This window comes from Bubalus kerabau, chromosome 1 (assembly GCF_029407905.1).
Source record: "Bubalus kerabau isolate K-KA32 ecotype Philippines breed swamp buffalo chromosome 1, PCC_UOA_SB_1v2, whole genome shotgun sequence".
NCBI classification, from domain to species: domain Eukaryota; kingdom Metazoa; phylum Chordata; class Mammalia; order Artiodactyla; family Bovidae; genus Bubalus; species Bubalus kerabau.
Window position 1 is genome coordinate 87,576,622 of NC_073624.1, and position 16,802 is coordinate 87,593,423.

General features: G+C 40.8%; 1 protein-coding gene across 7 annotated transcripts in view; it reads left to right on the top strand.

The window, feature by feature from the left end:
* The window catches only part of ANO6 (anoctamin 6), a 233,363-nt gene that overhangs the window by 188,908 nt on the left and 27,653 nt on the right, over window positions 1-16,802 (top strand). For all 7 annotated transcript variants that reach the window (XR_008714674.1, XM_055581548.1, XM_055581512.1 and 4 more), the window contains 5 exons: window positions 3,792-3,934; window positions 7,604-7,681; window positions 13,877-14,102; window positions 15,137-15,306; window positions 15,518-15,615. Coding sequence is in view for 6 of the 7 variants with exons in the window: in XM_055581548.1 (XP_055437523.1) it covers window positions 3,792-3,934; window positions 7,604-7,681; window positions 13,877-14,102; window positions 15,137-15,306; window positions 15,518-15,615 (715 nt within the window). In the remaining variant the exon portion in view is untranslated. The remainder of the gene's footprint in view (window positions 1-3,791; window positions 3,935-7,603; window positions 7,682-13,876; window positions 14,103-15,136; window positions 15,307-15,517; window positions 15,616-16,802) is intronic.

Genomic DNA, 16,802 nt, shown 5'->3' on the forward strand with positions numbered 1-16,802 from the left:
AAGGGCCAGCATGCCCCCTGGTGAGTGGTCCTGGGTCAAGTGAACCATGGGACAGGATGGTACATGTGATATTTTCTGTCTCTCTCTCCTGAATAACTCCCAGCACTCAAAGGCCCGGAGCCACCACAACCTCACCCATCAACAGTTGCATCCTCCTCTCAGCTCCTCCAGGCTCTCAAGATGGGCAGAGCAGAGAGTGGCAGACAGTGGTCGGTCAGGCATAGCAGGGAGCGGCTGGAGCGAGCTTGGTCCGCCAAGTAGACGATTACATCCTTGAGCTGTCCCAGGCAGTGGCCGTCCTCCGCTTTTTGGAATGACTTCCCACAGTACATTCGTTTAGCTAATACTTTTCCAGTGCCTGCTGTTTGCTAGTGTTTCAGCCATGGGCAAAACCAAATCCCTGCCCTCATGGACATCGTAAATGATAAATGCAGGAGCAAACAAAGGTCAGGATGTGTGAGTGCTATCCATTGTGACATGCACAAGTGGAGATCAGTGTAGGGAATAAAGTGTGTGCCTATTTTGCAGAGTGTACACTCGCTCTGGACTGATATCATAGCTGCAGAGGGGAAGACAGAGTGGAAAGAACTTCATGCGTGGAAGGTTCAATGTTGGCAATAGAATTCTCAAATTAAAAAGTATGGGTCTTCTGTTAGATAAGGTGTGTGGTCGTATGAGCCCAGGGGTCTTTAGTAAGTGGGTGGTGGTTCTGCTTCATGTGCAGCCCGAGGAGAGTTGGCTCATTCCCCAAAGCTGGGGTCTCTTTTTGGAGTATCTGCGTGTGAGGTGAGCATGGGTCAGATGGGGAGCAGGGCCAGTCAGTCACAGCTTAGTCCACAGTTAGCTGGTGCCCTCAAGGCTTTCATCCCATGGATACTTCATTCCCCCCAGATGGCGGAAAAGCGCGAATGGCTGGGCAGGTTCTCAGTGGTGGAGGCATCGCTCTCTGTACGGAACACTCACCACTGTGGATCCCTTGCCCTGACTTGTCTGACCCAGATGAGGCTGTAGAGTAGCTGAGCTGTAGTACCACGCTTCCGTTTCAGCAAAGTGGTCTGTTTTTGAAGGTTCTGGTCAAGGAGTCACAAATGCTGTCTTACCCATAAATGAGGAACAAACTCTTTCATTCTGGGAAGGGCATGTAGAAGGAGAAGGGCCTGTCCTGAAAGTGGGAGCCACTCTGGGGACTGGTTGAAATCTTTCTAGCTTCCCAACCACATAGATGATTAGTGGCCTCCCCCACTAACTTTGTGCTCTTTGCCTCCATTGACAGCAGCATCTGTGGGAAAAAGCCAGGCTGCCACCCATATATGCTTGTGAACATGAGGTAATCACAGGAGTGGCATCATGAGGGTTAGTGTACCCACAGAGGCAGTGTTGGGACAGAGGGCAGTTACTAGCTCTATGTCCTGGAGGAGGAGAATGAGACACTGGGCAGGCAAGCAGGGATGACATCTCAGCAGACTGGGTGCTGGAACAGAGCCAGCAGGAGGCGGGTTATGGAGCAGGCACCCTGGGCAGTTAGGCTCATTTGTAAGAAGGGCTCGGGCTCTGAAGCCAAGCATGCCTTGCTTCAATACCTGACTCCTTATCTCAGGCAAGTATTTGAAGTTTTCTGTGCCTCTGTTTCCTGATGTCCAAAATGGGGGTGTAATAGCAGTTACCTCAGAGGGTCATGAGGGTCTTTATAAATGTTAGGTCATTTAGCTCAGGACAGCCTGTAAGCTCGTTCCTTTTCCCCCCATTTTCCATAGAGGAAAGCAGTAGCTCAGGCTGTGGAAGCATTGTAACCGGTAGTCAAACATCCAGTGATTGTCACAACCAGAATTCAGACTTGATGCCAATGTCCAGATTATCTCTACTCTCACTCACTGTTGTTGGAACATCAGTGAAGTCAGAACAAACACTGCCGGGAGGTGGGTGTTTTGAGCATTTCCGTTGTCCTTGCCATCAAGAAGCATTGCGTTCACCTTCCTCATGGCGCATCCCAAGGTTTCCCCCGCATGTCCAACTGCCCGTGGCAGGGTCTGCAGGATTTCAAGACAGCCTCTGCCCTCTACCCAAAGGCTCCCTGTTCTCTGCAGGTTGATTCTTAACCCCGACTGCCCCGTCGAGCTTTCCAAAGACAAAAAACAATGCCAGACCGAAGAAATCAGAACCTTGAGGGTGGTGCCCAGGCTCAAAACATTTTAAGAGCTCTCAGTGCTTCTCCTGCAGCCAGGGTGAGAACTGCCCCTCCATAGTCCATGCAGAGCTCGTCCACTCTTGCCCCAGTTACCGCTGGAAACAGGACAAATTCTCTGCTCGGTCTGGGTCTTTCCCCTGAGTTCTGGACTTTTATCCGCCTACCAGACATCTCTCCTGGGGCCCACTGGCAGCTGGTCAGAACCAAATCAGTTGTCTTCTCTCTCAGACTTGCTCCTTTTCCTGCCCTTCTTATTTCAGGAAACTAGAATTCAGAACACTAACAAAGCCAGAAACATGGCAAGCATCCTTGATATTCCCCTTTCATCACACCTGCATCCAATCTGTCTGCCTGCTAAGATGCCATCTTCTCTCACCTCCTAGCTGAAGCATCCTGCCCTTGGGTCTAGCTGCCTCTACTCCTTCTTGACCGCCTTTGATGTCTCATCCATCTTTAAGGCACACAGAGTCCTTTGTGATATTCCCCTGCCATCTGTCCACCTGGCAGCCCCACCCATCTCACCACACTCTGGGCTCAGTTCTGGACTATTTGAACTTCCTGGAAAGTAGTGCTCCTGTGTCTCTTTAGCATCTTGCCTTTGCACACACAGCTCCCTGGGGGAAATGGCCTTGACATTCTACCTTCACCTGATCAGCTCTGTGGCATCTCAGAACTCACCCCAGAGGCCCTCTTCTCCGGGACAGCCTTGTTATCAATACATTGTGACTCTGTGCCCAGACCACCCAGCACTTAACTAGATCACAGCCCTCTTAAAAATCCACTGTAAGGAGCACTTCACTGTCATTCCTATACACTTAGAAGCTCCTTGAAGCAGACACCGTATCTTTTTTTCTCTTTATTCTCAGTACTCAATAGAGACTCAGAAATATTTGTGGGTGTAACTGGTTATTTCAGAATTTCTGTGTAGAAAGGGCTAACGGGTAACAGTCTGATTGGAAGAAGTGCCTAGGGGATTTACCCTGAAACCATATTTTCAATGAACACTTAGTATTGTTTCTGTCTAGTATTTGAAGTGGCAAGTCTTGAAAAATAATAAAGATTTCTAAAAAGTATTTTACTCATACTTTATACAAATTTGAAAAATATATTTCCATATTTAAGAATATTATTTTAATTGGGGTGACTTGGGAGGTAGAAAATAAAGATTTGGGGACCACTAAAGCATTCTCATCCCCCAGGCCCTTTAGAGGGAATGAGGGCGACGGATGCAAGGGGAAGCAAACTAAAAGATGGACCATGGACTGCTTTGAATTATTATAGTTGCCTGTGTTTTTTATTGGCAGTAATGTGCTAGTAGCAGATGCTTTAGCGGTAGACACGATCACATTCCTTCTGACCATCACACTACTACCCTCCCCATGATATAGCCTGGTTTCACAAGTTGGATAAATTATCAACATTTTCCTTAAAAAACAAACATTTAGCTCACTTTTCTCTTTTAAGTATTAGTGTCATCTATAATTAAAATCGGATTTTATTGACCATGTACAAAAGTGTTGTGAGTAATTACTATTATTCAGTACAGATTTCTGAAGCATCACTGATCCTTGAAGAGCCGCATGATGCTTTTCTTTCTCTTTGTTAGTAACCTTGTTTTTGGAGTTTTGGAAGCGGCGCCAGGCAGAACTTGAGTACGAATGGGACACTGTTGAGTTGCAGCAGGAAGAGCAAGCCCGACCAGAATACGAGGCACGGTGTACTCACGTGGTGATAAATGAGATCACTCAGGTAAATAGGATGTCATCTACGTGCAATTCAATCTATATATTACTGGGGTTCTCAAACTTGGTTGCACACTGGAATCACCGAGGAGCTTATAAAATGTTGATGCCCAGCTTCCGTCTATGTACACTCATGATGCATTCTGGGACAAAATTTTTTTTAAAGCTTCTTTGGTGATTTTTAATGTACAGCCAAAGTGAAGGAGCACTGTTCAGAATAGTGGACACAGGAGACAACTGTGGTCCTTTCTTTCTTAATAACAGTAAAATGAAAAATACATAAACTCTGAAAGAAATGTATAAAAGATGTATTGATTTGTATCTTTCCATACCAGTAAAAAAAAAAAAAAATAGACACATTGATTTTCATAGTTGATTCTCAGTTTTTCACATGTACCTTCATTATTACAGCCCTCTCTCTTTTTTTTTTTTGAGCCTTTATTGAATTTGATACAATATTGCTTCTGTTTCATGTTTTCGTTTTTTAGCCACAAGACATGTAGGATCTTTGCTCCTTGACCAGGGATTGAACCCACACAGCCGGTATTGGAAGGCAAAGTCTTAACCACTGGACTGCCAGGGTAGTCCCTACAGCTCACTTTTCATCAGACTAGCTGTCTTGCACTAAGCCTCAGCCACTGCTCCCCCTTCCGGATGGAATGTGCACAGAGCAGTGTGACTCTTATCCTAAAATCAGAGAGTGGATGAAAAGGGGAAACATTTGTTGAGATCCCGCTATATTCAGGCCCCATATTAGGCATTTTGTATAACTAGAAAGGTAAACATGCTGCGTTTATGGTTGCTGCAGAATTTAAAAATAAGACTCTCTATCTCTTTGTATAAACATTTCAAAGTCAGTGAAAGATGATTTTTTAAAATCATCTGCATTATTGCTTCTTTCCATCAACATAGAAAATTTAGAGCCGATTGTATTTGCAATCATCAGTATAAGGACAGTAGGTTTTGAATACGAATAACTCTTGGAAAGAAAATGCTTTTTACCAAGAGCATCGGAAAATGTCTCCAGCTATAGACTTATAAATTGAATCACAGATTTACAGAATGTTGGCACTAAAAGGGTCTGGAGAGAGCAGTTCAACCCCCTCATTTTATAAATGGGAAAAAAGTGAGGTTCAGTTACCCAACAGAAGGTGACAGTTGTCTTTTATAATGTAACAGGCTTCAAATAATTTCCATTGTGAATAGTTCTCTTGTTTACAATGAAAGACGGGGGTCAAAGCATGTGTTTGTGAAAGATTGTACATTCAGAAAAGAAGGCTGAAACTTAGACAAAATCAGATGTGCATAATGTTTTTGAGTACTGAAAAACAAACGGCTATGTTATTGGCAACGTCTGAAAAATACTGAGGAAAAGATATTTTGGAAATTTAAACCTACCCATTTTAAATGTAAAATTGCCAGCTAATAAGTTAAATTTCCATTGTAGCATTGCTTGGTAAAAAATTGAAGATGAAGGTTCATTTTTTCCCTTCTTATTCCTCACTTTGCTTTTATTGCAAACACATCCTCCATTGTATAGAGAGGCCAGCAGTGTTATGGTGAGGCCCTGGGGATAAAACGTATGGAATTCGTATCCAAACGCAACAACCTACTAGCTGAGTGATATTGGAAATTTGTTAACTTCTCTGTGCCATAGTTTGGCCAGCTGTAAAACAGAAATATGAGAGTTGTTTCCTCATATGATTGTGGTAAGCTGATGGAGTTAAGGAATAGAACCTACTTGGAATAACACCTGGAACAAAGGAAATGCCATGTATATGTTTGCAGCTATGATCACATGGTTGATTGGGTCTCTAAAAACAATCTCAGTATATTCATATAAACTATAAAATAGAAATGCTAAAAACTCAAGAGTTACACTTTATGAATACAGAAGTTCAGTCAGGAAACTTACAGTGGATACCTGGCACTTGCAGGTATCTGCGAAACTTCCTGTCCTGCGCGGGCTCTTTGATATCACTGCATTCACTTCTGAAACCTGAGACAAGCTCAGGAATAGCGTTGTCGACACCCAGACCGTTGAGCTCAGATCATAGCAGTTAAACAGTATGTTATTCACACTTGCCTTTTCAGAAACTGTTAGTAAAATAAACACTGCACTGGTTTTGTTGTGTGTATGTTTGAAATTGTTAACCAAAAAAAAAAAAAAACCATGCAATTTTGAATAAGGAGGCTGAGTTTAAAACCTGATTTTAAAAAAAAATTAAGCCTAGGCTTTTGAGACCGTGTGTTTTTTAAGAGCACCCAAGAATGCATTTTTCCTGGAAGTCAAATGTTAATTTTGTATCATTGCTGTTTATAGAGGCTGGGATAAGTTAATGATTTTTATCTTTATTTTTTTTAATTTATTTATTTTAATTGGAAGCTAATTACTTTACAATATTGTATTGGTTTTGCCATATATCAACATGAATTTGCCACGGGTGTACATGTGTTCCCCATCCTGAACCCCCCTCCTGCCTCCCTCCCCATACCATCCCTCTGGGTCATCCCAGTGCACCAGCCCCAAGCATCCAGTATCGTGCATCGAACCTGGACTGGCGATTCGTGTCACATATGATATTATACATGTTTCAATGCCATTCTCCCAAATCATCCCACCCTCTCCCTCTCCCATAGAGTCCAAAAGACTGTTCTATACATCAGTGTCTCTTTTGCTGTCTTGCATACAGGGTTATCGTTACCATCTTTCTAAATTCCATATATATGCGTTAGTATACTGTATTGGTGTTTTTCTTTCTGGCTTACTTCACTCTGTATAATCAGCTCCAGTTTCATCCACCTCATTAGAACTGATTCAAATGTATTCTTTTTAATGGCTGAGTAATACTCCATTGTGTATATGTACCACCGCTTTCTTATCCATTCATCTGCTGAGGGACATCTAGCTTGCTTCCATGTCCTGGCTATTATAAACAGTGCTGCGATGAACATTGGGGTACACGTGTCTCTTTCAATTCTGGTTTCCTCGGTGTGTGTGCCCAGCAGTGGGATTGCTGGGTCATAAGGCAGTTCTATTTCCAGTTTTTTAAGGAATCTCCACACTCACTGTGTGTGTGTATAAGTTTGTATGTGTATGTATGTGTGTTTATCAACTTTAAATGTACAATATGATAAATTTTGAAACATATACATATACAGCAAGGTAACCACCACCACAAACATAAACATAGAGCAATTCTTTTATGCCAAGTGTCCCCTTGTATATTAATAATTTTGGATTCTAGATCCTCCCTGAAATCCTCACCTTGACAAGCACTGATCCATTTTTTCCTATAGCCATAGGAAAAAGTGATTTTTCCTATAGTCTTGTTTTTTGTGGAATTTTTATATAAATGAAAATGACTAGGATATAGTCTTCTGTGTCTAGTTTCTTTTAATTATCACAATCCTTGTGAGATTCACCCAAACTGTTTGGTGTATTCTTAGTTCTCCTTTTACTAAGTAACTTATCATTACATACATATACTACAATTTGTTTATCCTTTGAATAGATTGATGATGGGCAATTGGGATTCTTCTAGTTTGTGTTATTATGAATAAATTTCTGTGAACATTTACATACAAAAAGTTAAACCTAGGATACAGCAAACCAATTAGGAGAAAAATCATTTTGTTGAAATCCTTGATTGACTTGTTTTTCTTTTTTAATTAGGAAGAAGAGCGTGTCCCCTTTACCACATGGGGAAAGTGTATACGTGTAACCCTCTGTGCCAGCGCTGTCTTTTTCTGGGTAAGAGTCTGCAACAGGTTTTTTTCAGTATCTAATTTTAAATTTGAGAAAACTGAAAAGTCGAGCTGGAAACTGTGCAGTCTCATAAAAAAGATTGATTCCAGAGAACAATTAAACCACCACATGGAGTGTCTCTCAAGGTTTCACAGTAACTCCCGCTACACATGGCTCTTCCAGCTTTTTTTTTTACCTCTATTCTTTAAGTCAGATCCATGGTTCAGGTTTTCCAGTTTCTAATAGAGAGACCAGATGGGAGGCATCAAGTATTCTAAAATTTTCCAAGAGTAGCCTTAATATAAAGATAATAGGAACTATCAAAAATAAAACTTCTAAAAGACATGAAATCTTAAATGATTCTAGATAAAAAGACAGTGCTTCTAAAATATCAGAACTTAAAGTAATTTTGTGTTTATTATTAATAAAATCATATTGTTGCTGTTCAGTCACTAAGTTGTGTCTGACTCTTTGTGACCCCATGGACTGCACCACACCAGGCTTCCCTGTCCTTCACTATCTCCCAGAGTTGCTCAAACTCCTGTCCATTGAGTCAATGATGCCATCCAACCATCTCATCCTCTGTCGCCCTCTTCTCCTACCCTCAGTCTTTCTCAGTATTAGGATCTTTGCCAATGAGTCAACTCTTCCCATCAGGTGGCCAAAGTATTAGAGATTCTGCTTCAGCATCAGTCCTTCCAATGAATATTCAGGGTTGATTTCCTTCAGGATTGACTGGTTTGATCTCCTTGAAGTCCAAGGGACTCTCAAGAGTCTTCTCCAGCACCACAGTTCGAAAGCATCAGTTTTATGGCCTTCTTTATGGTCCACCTCTCACATTCATACATGACTACTGGAGAAACCATATCTGTAACTATATGGACCTCTGTTGGCAGTGTAATGTCTCTGCTTTTTAAATATGCTGTCTGGGTTTATCATAGCTTTTCTTCCAAGGAGTGAGTATCTTTTAATTTCATGGCTGCAGTCACTCTCTGCAGTGATTTTAGAGCCCAAGAAAATTAAATCTGTCACAGTTTCCACATTTCCCCATCTATTTGCCACGAAGTGATGGGACCAGATGCCATGATCTCAGTTTTATGAATGTTGAGTTTTAAGCTAGCTTTTTCACTCTCCTCTTTCACTTTCATCAAGAGGCTCTTTAGCTCTTTGCTTTCTGCCATCAGAGGGGTATCATCTGCATATCTGAGGTTGTTGCTGTTTCTCCTGGCAGTCTTGATTCCAGCTTGTGATTCATCCAGCCCAGCATTTTGCATGATGTACTCTGCATATAAGTTAAATAAGTAGAAGAACAATATATAGCCTTGATGTACTCCTTTCCCAATTTTGAATCATTCTGTGGTTCCATGTCCAGATCTAACTGTTGCTTCTTGACCTGCAAATAGGTTTCTCAGGAGACAGGTAAGGTGGTGTGGTATTCTCATCTCTTTAAGAATTTTCCACAGTTTATTGTGATCCACATAGTCAAAGGCTTTAGCCTACTCAGTTAAGCAAAAGTAGATGTTTTTCTGGAATTCTCTTGACTTTTTCTATGATCCAGTGGATGCTGGCAATTTGTTCTCTGGTTCCTCTTACTTTTCTAAATTCAGCTTGTACATCTGGAAGTTCTTGGTTCACTTACTGCTAAAGCCTAGCTTGAAGGATTTTGAGCATTTCCTTGCTAACATGTGAAATTGATGCAATTGTGCAATAGTTTGAACATTCTTTGGCATTGCCTTTCTTTGGGATTGGAATGAAAACTGACCTTTTCCAGTCCTGTGGCCACTGCTGAGTTTTCCAAATTTTCTGGCATATTGAGTGCAGTACTTTCACAGCATCATCTTTTAGGATTTGAAATAGCTCAAATGGAATTCCATCACCTCCACTAGCTTTGTTGCTGGTAGTGCTTCCTAAGATCCACTTGACTTCACATTCCAGGATGTCTGGCTGTAGGTGAGTGACCACACTGTCATGGTTATCCAGGTCGTTGAGACCTTTTTTGCACAGTTCATCTGTGTATTCTTGCTACCTCTTCTCAGTCTCTTCTGCTTCTGTTAGGTCCTTGCTGTTTCTGTCCATCTTTTGGGGGCTTATTAATAAAATCATATTAGTAACATAATGAGTTTTATTAGCTCAAGAGACTTACCTGCTGGCTCAGCAGTAAAGAATCTGCCTGCAATGCAGAAGGCACAGGAGACACACATTCAATCCCTGGGTGGGTAAGACCCCCTGGAGAAGAAAAGGGCAACCCATTCCAGTATTCTTGCCTGGAAAATTCCATGAACAGAAGAGCCTGGCAAGCTACCATCAATGGGGTCACAAAGAATCGGACACAACTGAGCACATGGTACAACATTAGCTTAAGGATAACCAGGTTAGAGAATAGGATATGAAGCCCAGATATGAGCTCAATAATAATTTAACATATGAAAAGGAAGGCATTACAAATCAGGGAGATCAGTAAAGATTATTCAGCAAGTGGCAATGAAACAGTTGTTAGCTATTTGGGGAAAAAAAGAAAGGAAAGATTTAAATCATACTCTAAACCACTTTCTGTAATAAATTCCAGAAAAGAAACATTAAAAAGGTAACATCATAAAAAATTAGAAGTAAATATTGATATCAGTTCAGTTCAGTCGCTCAGTCGTTATATACAATTTCTAGATGTGGAAGAAGTTTCAGAGGAAAGTATTTCCCAGTTTCTATGCATCAAAAGCATCCTAAATTTAAACAGAACATCCAGAGGAAATATTTGTCAACAAATAGGACAAAGAGCTAGTTCCTTCAATACATAAAGACTTCAGAGCACTTCTAAGATAACACCAAAAATCTCGGGAGTTAAGAATGCAGAGGGGATGAATATGCATTCAGAAAGGAAAAACATACCATGGCAGATGTCAAGCCACAGTGGTAATTCAATCAGTGCACATGTAAATGAAATACAGTTTTTTACCTCTCAGATGATAAGACTCTAAGGATGAAGTGCCAAGTGAGCATCTACTCTCATACCTAGACTACTGGATTTATACACTGCTCTAGCCTTCTTAGGAAGCAATTTGGCAGTACATATCAAAAGTCAAAAATATTCTTATGCTTTAATCTACTAATTCAGCTTTTAAAAACTTTTAATCAGGAAGTATTTCAAAATGATAAAAGTCAGCATGGATTTAATCAGACATTTTTATATATATAATATTTGTGTTGATATACAAATATTATATATACATATATAAAATCTCTGCCAAAAATGTCCTCCTTCCACCTTTCATACAGTAGAATATTGGACAGCCATGAAAAAGTATGTCCACAAAAATACTTTACGACCTATAAAAATGTTATGATTATGATGGGCTTAGGAACAAAGTTAATATGTAAAATAATTTTTAGATGCAAAGAGTACATAGTTTTGAAGGAATTATGCCTACATATAGATGCATTCTTTCCTATTTTTATCTTTTATTCATTTTGATATTTGGAGCCTTTCCATTGTAGGTGACAGAAGATCAATCTCCAGTTGGTTTAAACAATAATCAAAAAATGGGAATGGGTGAGATTTCTCGGCTCTTATAACTGAAAAATCTCCTGTCTGAGATGTGACTTCAGTCAAGGGTATTGTAGCCCAGATGATGTCAAGGCTGGTTTTGTTCTGACTTCAGTCTGTGTCCAGTGGCGTCCCAGTATAGTGCTTCTAGGCATCCCTCATGGGCACACGATGGCTGCAGTTTTCCAGATCTCACATCACATCCAAGCCAAGAAAGGTCTGCTTAACAGTTTCCCCTGTTGACAGAGGAAGCTCATCTATCATGTGCTTCATGTGTATGAAATCATGCATAGCACTATCTCCTCACATCTCGGTGGTTCTTAGTAGGTTGTTTGCCAATCCTTGAATCAGGTGCTGAGCCAATAGGATGAGACACTTATCTCAAACCAATTGGGATCTACTTGTGGAGCCCAGGGAGGGTGGGCGGTAGAGCCCAAACCACTAGAATAAAAATTGAGAGGAAGTTATTTACCCTAAAACAAAACTAGGTGCTCTTCTAAGACAGGGAACAGATCCCAGGCAGCAGAAGCAACCGGTGTCCAGTGTCCACAATCAGGGTACTTTCCAATTTGCTCTAAAAACATACATTAAAGTCATGATCAGAAAAAATGAAATGTAAGAAACTGGAGGAAGGATGAAAAGTTTCCCTGTCTCTTTAAGAAGTATTGAACCCATTAAGTGCTCTGAAGAAAAATGGAAACATGTCAAGGTTGTAAAAGTTCTGAAATGAATTAGAATTCAACCATATAGGAGGCAGTGCCATATAGAATTTCCTGTTTCTTGGACTTGAGAATCTCAGTTCTCTCACTAGTTGCTTAATTGGGGGCTTATTGCTTCATCTCTTTGTGGCTCTATTTCCTCATCTGTAAAAAGAAATACAATACTACCTACCTCACAGGACAGTTGTGAGGATTTTAAAAAATATGTGGATGCTGAAGCAATAGTAAGCATTTAAAGAATCTCAACTATTAATGATTACTGAATTTTAAAAATTACTAGCAGACTTAAAAAAAACTATTTCAATGGCCTGTGTGTGTTGTACATTTCTCTCAGCCTTAACTAATTTTCACACATACACACACAGTATTATTTCCTTTCACAAGCGTGAAGCCTTAACTGTGAAGAAAAGGAGATAATGAGAGAGATTAGAGCAGGAAGTATAATTCTTCACCCACAAACTGATGGCTTCAAAAGTAAGGAAAACATCTTTTTAACCCTTTGGGGCACCATAATCATAGCTAAACTTTAGATAGTGCTTTTCATGTGCCTGGGCTTAATGCTCCGTTTTTACCTGTAGTAACTCACTGAAGCCTCACAATAATCCTATCCATTAGTTGCTGTTATTATCCCCCCATTATATGGGTGAGGAAATTGAATGCCCCAAAGGCTAAGTAATTTGCACTAGGCGGAGGAGCTGGGATTCGAACTCTGGAGTGCGATCAGGCTTGTGATCACTCCCTCTACTGCCCCCGACTAGTAGAAACCAGCTCCCCTCTGTGACTGTAAACAACATGATTTGCTTGGCCCCGTAATTCACATTCACTGTAGCTTTCTCGATCATGGCAGTCATTACAGGCCATCAGAGATACTGAATACATGCTTCCGGAATGTGTCCAAGAAGGTCGATACAGGGAATGCAGTTTAAAAATGGGACCTTCAGCGTGCCCCGTTCAGAGGCCAGAGAAAACCCACCTAGTGAGGAAGTGTCTGCTGTGTTTGACACCCCCACTGATCCTGGGTCTGTGCCGTCAAACTACAATGGATTAGGGAAATGAATCTTACGCAGGTGCAGGTATAAATAACTGCCGGTTTAAGATCTCAAGATCCAAGTATAAAACGCGTGTGAAGCGTTTGTCAGCAGAGAGCTGCCTGCTGCCGTTTCCGGTAGTGACCTCGGGGCACCTCTGCAGCTTCACTGCTTCTCCTCAGGGTTTCCTCAGCTGTGGGGATCAAGACAGCAACCAGCACCTGCTCACCCACCCCCTCGAGTCAGCGAGAGGTTCTCTGTTGGAAGGAAACATATCCTTTTCTTGGGCTATGCTGTCCTGTGCTTAGTTTCTCCGTAGTGTCTGGTTCTTTGCAACCCCCATGGACTGCAGCCCACCAGGCACCCCTGTTCATGGGGATTCTCCAGGCAAGAATACTGGAGTGGGTTGCCATGGACTACAACTAAGCAAAAACCGCTCTTTTATAACCTAAGTAATTCCATACCTAGAAGGGATATTTTCACTGGTTCTGCAATCACAGATTTTTTTTTCTTCTACCAGAACATGCTACCACTCCATTTTGAAGATACTGTAAAGACTCTCTCTCTCTATTTCTCTCTTTTTGTTAGGGCTTCTTTTTTTAGAGCTGTTTCAGGTTTACAGGAAAAGTCACATAAAGTACAGAGTTCCCACAGACCCCTCCTTCCCTGCTCACAGCGGCTCCTGCTGTTAGCATCATCCGTTAATGGGTGTGCCAATTCTTTTGACTTACTATCATTCCTTCTGCTTTCTTTGAAATTTAACATGTCTGATTTTCACCCCTCTTGTGGCACTTATGTGAGATTTACATCACTTTGCAACACATGTTGTCCATTTCAGCATGGGGCCGGTTTTTAAGTGTAAAAGTATAATTATTGACGAGTCTCACACTGATGTGTTAATATATTGTGTTTTCAGATCCTGTTGATCATTGCTTCCGTTATTGGGATCATTGTCTACAGGCTCTCAGTGTTCGTTACATTTTCTGTAAACCTTCGCAAGATCTCTAATGGAACAGACCCAATCCAGAAGTATGTAACTCCACAGATGGCCACATCCATCACTGCTTCCCTCATCAGCTTTATCATCATCATGATTCTGAACACTATATATGAGAAAGTGGCAATCATGATTACTAACTTTGGTAAGATCCTGCTATGTATCTATAACATGGGTCTTTTCTAAGCCATTTTTAGAACCAAGTAAAAACAGGGACTGTATATTTTAGGCATTCCAATTCCAGTATGTTACAATTTTTAGAAAATTTCAAGTATAAACATATTTTATCTAGCCTGTCCAAGAAATGAATTATCTCCAGGTTTGCATTAGTAAAAGGGACAAAGCAAAGACAGTCATTATGATGTTGAAGCTCTGTGTAAACAGATCAGTGCTGAATAATATTTTCAGTTACATTGTATTATGTACCCTATTGTTGAAAGTAAATAGTCTCTTTATTGCAAATAAGTGGAAGAGGGTCATGATGCCAGTGGTAAATCTGCTCCCGCATTGCCGAGAGGACAAACCGTTAGATTGTTATGCGTCTTCCCCCCACGCTGTTCATATTAATATAGCTCCACTCTCATCGGCTCTGGCGATTGTTGTAAATGTTTCTTCTTTCTGGCTTGTATCCCAGGCAGCTGCTTAGTAGCCAGAGTTAAGTGCTTCCTACACACTGCATGTGGCTGGGTCGTTCTCCAAAATGTTATGTTCAGTGGTCATCTTCTGAAAATGATAAGACTGATTTAAATTCTAAACTCGGAGGACAACCCATTTTGTCTTCCCCCAAATGCTTCCAGCAAACTTTCCCTTTCTGACAGACCTACCTTATTGCAGTTCAGGAAGACAAGAGAATATCATTCAGCATACTGTTCAACATTAATTTTCTGTCTTACATTGAAAGAGGATAGTGCTTGCCTATTTGATATCATTGTGGTTATAAATTTTAAGGAACAGTTGACTACTTTTCTGCCCTTTGGGATGTTGTTTCTCCTAGGGGGGAAACTCAACAATGTGTAAACTTGGAATTAACATTGTAGCTACATTAAGAAATTCAGAACAGCTGAAATGGAAACTGAATTGTATTTTTTTAATCATGTTAATTCATGTATCAGTATGATTTTGATTAGGGTCTCAAAGCTGTTAGCAATTTTAAAATCTTAACATTTCTTTTAACTACAGAACTCCCAAGAACCCAGACTGATTATGAGAACAGCTTAACCATGAAGATGTTCTTATTCCAGTTTGTCAACTACTACTCTTCGTGTTTCTACATCGCATTCTTTAAGGGCAAATTTGTGGGTTATCCAGGAGATCCAGTTTATTGGCTGGGAAAATACAGAAATGAAGAGGTGTGAATATAGAGTTACGTTCTCTTGGCAATTTAAGCTGTTGCGTGTTTTCTCTTAGTTGCCCAATGAAAAGTATATTCTTTACATTTTCATTGTATATTCCTTACAATGTTTTTTAGCCTAAACTAGAATTTTAGAAAAATAAATAAAATTAATGACTATTTCATGTTAGATCCATCTAAAATTTAAATGGGACTCTTTAATATTTCAGTGTGACCCAGGTGGGTGTCTACTTGAACTGACAACGCAGCTGATAATCATCATGGGAGGAAAAGCAATCTGGAATAACATACAAGAAGTGTTACTTCCGTGAGTACCGAGTTGTGTAATCTTGAGGATAGAATGGCCCACCCATCACACTCACTTCCCTGCATGTCCCACATTGCTGCATGCCCACCTCTAACGTGGAGGAGACTCTCTGCTTATTATCCAGCCAACAGTGTGCACGTATCCAGTGTTTAATAATGATATTTTAAAACCTTTCTATTAAACATAAATCCCCATCTGCTATAGTTTCTGCCTATTAGCCCATCCTTGGGGGCTGATGGATCATAGCCCTCTGAGAGATGGCTCTTGTTGGACCTTCAGACTAAGTTTTTTCACAGCTTGTTACAACTTTCTCCACCTTTTATACATGCATTTAAAAATCAGTAATAGTAATTTGTTGAGTTCTAAGTATGTGCCAGTCAGTGTATTAAGTGCTTTATATACTCTCTCATTTAATCATGCAAACAATGCTTATTTTTATTTCCCTTCTGCAGATAAAGAATCCATGTCTTAATTAGGTTAAATGATTTGCCTGAGTTCACACAGCCAATAAGAGGCTACCGTGGGTTCAAGTGTAAAACCCCATGGCTCCAAATCCATGTGCTTTTAAGAACAGAGGTTCATTTATGGTCCTAAAGCACCATGCTGTGTAGCAGTTTAGGAGACAGTTGTCAAAAATAACTACAAAGGTTTTGACTTACAGTTCTTTTCCTGGAAATGAGAACAGATGTTAGCTAAGGTCACTCTGTTTTTTTCAATGAAACCCAATCCCATATCAGAGTGGACAATTCCAATGCCATCTGCAATTTCTGCATATTTCAGCTTACTGTCTTAGCATTCTATTGCTGCTTTAACAAATATCCCCACAGTTAATGATTATTGGAAGAAAATGAGGGGGGAGCCCCACAAAATAATAAATTGAATATTAATATCCTGTGGGTCCTGAAACTCAGAAGTCTGCAGAGGTCTCACTGGGCTAACATCAAGGTGCTGGCAGGGCCGCTTCCTCCAGGCTCTAGGGTAATCTGTATCTTTGCCTTTTCTAGCTCCTAGAGGCTACTTGCATCCCTTGACCTAGGACTTCTTTTCTCCATCTCACAGCCAGCAAGGTTGCCTGCCTCTGACTCTTTTCTGTGGTTACACCTCCCTCCCACACCCCTCTCTACCTTCTCTTCTGCCTCCATCTTGCACTTTTAATGACCCTTTGAGTACACTGGGCCCCCCCTGGG